This window comes from Sinohyriopsis cumingii, unplaced genomic scaffold (genome assembly GCF_028554795.1).
Source record: "Sinohyriopsis cumingii isolate HCF-2022 unplaced genomic scaffold, ASM2855479v2 utg000974l, whole genome shotgun sequence".
Classification (NCBI taxonomy): domain Eukaryota; kingdom Metazoa; phylum Mollusca; class Bivalvia; order Unionida; family Unionidae; genus Sinohyriopsis; species Sinohyriopsis cumingii.
This window is the reverse complement of record NW_028315950.1, coordinates 569,770-574,466: the sequence shown is the minus strand read 5'-3', so window position 1 is coordinate 574,466 and position 4,697 is coordinate 569,770. Positions and strand designations below refer to the sequence as shown.

The window sequence follows — 4,697 nt, the reverse complement described above, 5'->3', positions numbered from 1 at the left end:
AGTGCTTTATCCGGTACTTGTATTGAAATTTCTTTAATAACATATTTCACATGGATCAATATCGCAACATAAAGATACAAAGTCATACTGAGAGAGAGAGAGAGAGAGAGAGAGAGAGAGAGAGAGAAAGAGGTGAACTTGAATTTAAAAAAAATAATTTCTGTGTGAGAAAAAGCAGATAATTATTTTAGGAACAAATAATATGCACAAGCATATACATTTTACTTTTATTACATTAAGGTCAGGGTTTATATCTTTTTCCTTAGGTTATCACCAACAAGATACCTCCACTGTTTCCACTTTCTGACATTTGTTGCTGGTCCCTCTTTAATAACTCTAAAGTGTTTAGTTATTACTCGAGAAATGTCGAAAAGTGCAAAAACTGCGCTTAGTGAATTGCACTTTCGGAGATGTTCAAATGGAAAAAAAAGAGGGACTAAAACTTTTCAATAGAAATAATTGTTTACGAAATCATGTAGGATATAAATTTGAACAACACTTCTAAGAATCAATTACCGACAAATACAAAAGTCTAGAATCACGCACTGCAAAGTCTAGAATTAAACGCTGCAAAGTGTGTGTGTGTGTGTGTGTGTGTGTGTGTGTGTGTGTGTGTGTGTGTGATTTGGATTTTTTACATAGCTTTAACAATTTTTCAGTCATATCACTACGATGTCTGCATTATGTTAGTTTATAGTGATGCGTAGCACTGGGGCATCATGTCACAGACATGTAACATAATGTCCCACCCAGTCACATTTTCCTGACACCAGGCCGACCAGTCCTAACACTAACCTCTTAATGCTGAGCGCCAAGTGAGGCAGCTGTTAGCACCATTTTTGTAAGTCTTTGTTATGACTCAGCCGGGGATCAAACCAACGACCTCCCGCATCCAAGGCGAACACTGCAAAGTAAATACCTCCTGTGCATACTAAACTGAGACATGTGAACTACATTTAGGAATGATGGCAATATATATATATATATATATATATATATATATATATATTATATATATATATATATATATATATATATATATATATAAGAGGTCAAGATTTGTCTTCTTTTCGTATCAATGACCTTGACCTTTTGACCCCTGCAAGGTGGTCCTTGTTCTTAAGTAAAACGTTACGTGCATAGCTTAGCAAAGAAGAACTTAATTTATCATGCGAAAAAGGAAATATTAAAATCACCGTCTGAAAGAGAGGCATGACCAAGGCATAATAAACTTCTACAAAGGGCGGGTTGATGGAAGCGCTCAATTATATCACACACGAAACCGTCAGATGATCGATACGAGAAAGTTAAGCATACATTGTCCCCTGTAGCAATGTCACTCCAGAGTCGAAAAAGAGCATGTTAATTAGCCTCCAAAAAGTTAACATTAAACTGAAAGGGGGCAGTTTAAACGAGTATATCATTCTCACAAATGCACATAATTGAACCGGAATCGTTGTTCCTGATTATTTCGATCGCTTTTAAAATTAATTATAACAACAACAACTAGCGATGAAGAAAAAAAAAGATGTCCTTTTGAAATTGGTTTACGTACTTGACTTCCACATTAAAACATTGTATTATTACTATCATTATTATTATTATTATTATTATTATTATTAAAGTAGTTGTAAAGAAAAAATAAAATTCCGATGTTTCATATGTATTCTATCCAAATAGTTGCCTAGTGAAGAATGGTCTTATATTTTCTTCTTTCCTTCGTTGAAGATATGTGTGAAAATAAAGCTTTGAAAGAAAATTGAAAGCTTGGTTAAATATATAAACAAATTTGCAAACTTACCAATATTAATAATATTAATCTTTAATTATATTAACTATATGTGAGAATAAATTTCTAAATGTTACTAGGCATTATTACATAAATGAATATTTGATCTAATTTATTGAATTGCACACATGTATTGCTGCTTCCAATCAGAGTAATTAAATCAAGCATGTAAGCGTCCGTTTTTGCTAGCGAGTCATGAACAGGGATATTTTGCAAGCTGAACAAACTAGCAGGTTGTTGGGGGAATAAACTACCTACTTGGGGAAATAAACGGTCTGGCGCTAGAATAAAACTATGACGCAATGTCAAAATGGCATCTAAGAAACAATCGCAGTTTTACAGCAATTGAATGAAGCCGATGAATTTCGTACAATCTTTGGATTGCAGCGTCGTTGTTTTCTTACGGTGTATTTATGTGATGTGCTGCATTATTTTATTTTTCTCCTTTTATCGATTCAGTTAATATTATTGAACAATCGGCTCAGTTCTGAAGAAAATTGGAACAGTGGATTATGTAGATTATTTACTCAAAATTAGTTTGTTTCTCCGCATCCGTCCGCTTCAGCTTTTTATTGAAGTAGTCGGATTCCTCTTCGACACCCGCACGTGATCTCTTGAGACTGTTTTCGCCTTCATGGCCGCTACTCTCCGTAATCGCCGCTTCATCTTGAATTTGGAGATCAGGGTTTTTAATCACCTTGAGTTGTTCATTGAAGTTTTGATCCTGTATTGACATTTGGGTATGAGGTATTAAATCCTGGTCATTTTGACTTTGTTCTTGAGCGAATTGATGAACCTGATCCGACCTCTGATATATGATATGATCCTGACGTCGACTAGAGAAGGTTGTATTATGTTTCGAATTATGGTCTCTGTCTAGTTCAGCACTTGGGCTAGGCTCATCAAATGAAAAAGTCATCTTTCCCGTTTCTTCATCGTTGCTTGTAGGTACATCATCAGATTGCAGTTTGTCATTCCTTGTATCTGCGTGAATATAATTACAAAAGTAATACAACTAAGATCGAGATAAAAGTCATTTGGTCGATGGTTACTCGGCACGCTTGTAAGAATAAATAGTTTTACGTTGTGTGTCGGATAGAGCTTTCCTCTTTCCTTTTACTTTGGATCATATTGTGAGAAAGGAGATGAACATAGACTCTACCAAGCGAGAAAGGAAAGGAAGTAAAACGAGAACATGCATAATGTTTACATTATCCTTATCATCATTATTTCATCATCATATGTCGCTGTTCGTCGTTTTTGTTATTATCAGTGTCGTCCTCATTTTCATTGCAACAGCTGATAAGCATGAATTAAAAGGGAACAGTAAGCACTTGGAGCAGTAAAGTCTAAGATACTAATGCAATTAGGTGTCTTATTAAATATTAGTTTTGCTGTCGTTACGTGAGGGTTTATAGTTTTCTTACCTTTACGGTCGGCTTTGTCGTTGCATTCATTTAATGGATCAAGACTGGGATCGTCCTCATTATCAGGTGAGCCAATTTTGACAGTTGAATCCTCTTGGCTCTCTGTCTTTGGGATACCCTCTCCATTGCTATTGCTGTTGGAGGATTCCTGCTCTGAGTTGATTTCTACACCTGAGTCTTGTGTATCGGAAATGATGGAATCGGATTTGGAATTCGTGTCCGTTTCTAATTCACGTACGGGAGAATCGGCCTCTTTCCCGGACGTTGTAGCTGACTGGGATAAACGGTCATTCATAGCATTCACAGCTTTTTTGTACCAAAACCCACTCGGTTCTGGAGCAAATGGGGTACGGAACCCGACAGATATTCCCTCATTACATGTATTAAATTTCCTATCATCTACCTTCGATCGTTCTGTTTCATTCACATTTATTGTTGTACATTTTTCTAATGCTTCAAGGTGCTTGAAAATCCATAGTCTTCTGTTGTCGGTTGTGTACCACTGATCTTTGTACCAACATACTGTTATTAAAGGAATGTTCGATATCGTCTGCCTGCCTTCACATATTTCTTCCAATGTATCTTCTATTCGCTTTTTCGAGTGCCTGCTTTTTGTATCAAAAACAGTACTGATTGTAGCTTGGGAGTAACGTATTTGGGATGGTTGCAGTTCTTTCATTGTGTAACGGTTACGTCAATGATCTCGAAAGAGAACGTGAAATATACAACTCGTAAACTTAGAATTTTACAGAAATAAATCCTTTGCTACCTGTCTTCACAGAGACCTTGTAGTTCGCAATTCTACCCAAAGCATATACTATTTATACTTCCGTTTCATACACGTAGGTGTAGCTCGTTCTGTTTCGTTTTTGTTTATCCGAAAACATAGACCATTTCTACTTTCGTGTATAGTACTTAGAATAACTCCATTTTTGCAGAATATATACTAAATTGATTAGTATGATTTTAGATTTATACACATAATTGATGTCAGAAAACAGTTTCAGAAACGAAGTGGGACCATGTTTGGTGGGAATATACAACATTGGACATTAATGTTAGTATCGTTCTGCTAATTGTTTACAAATTATTGTTCGAATCTGAAGTGAAATTTGTAAATTTCTCGCACAATTATTTTGTTAAATGAATAATTTGAACAATATTGCTGCTTGTTAACTTCCACTTAAAATATCTAGCATACTGTGTTTCCATACAAAAGACTGGAAAAATCGCTAGAAAAAATTGTACAATGGAATCAATTACTTTTCGTTCGCACATGATTGTGTGTTTATTTTCTCTGGAGAGTGGACTTCGTCAGGTATAGTTAATATTTTTTTTTTTGTGGGGCGTGTTTTTTTATTTTGTTGGTTTTTTTTTTTTTTGATGGAACTGAAATTTACTTTTCCGGGATCCTGTATTGGTTTAAATTTCAGATCTAACATGAATATGTTAGTGATGTATTTAGGAAAATTCCTGAGTGT

General features: G+C 35.2%; 1 protein-coding gene across 1 annotated transcript; it reads right to left on the bottom strand.

The window, feature by feature from the left end:
• Positions 1-215: 215 nt before the first annotated feature.
• On the bottom strand, positions 216-4,028 carry LOC149772892 (uncharacterized). The gene is made up of 2 exons (XM_089947125.1): positions 3,217-4,028; positions 216-2,773 (listed from the first exon to the last, which is right to left on the bottom strand). Exons 1-2 carry the CDS (start codon positions 3,893-3,895, stop codon positions 2,313-2,315), a joined length of 1,140 nt encoding a protein of 379 aa, XP_089803251.1. The 5' UTR covers positions 3,896-4,028; the 3' UTR covers positions 216-2,312.
• Positions 4,029-4,697: the final 669 nt, after the last annotated feature.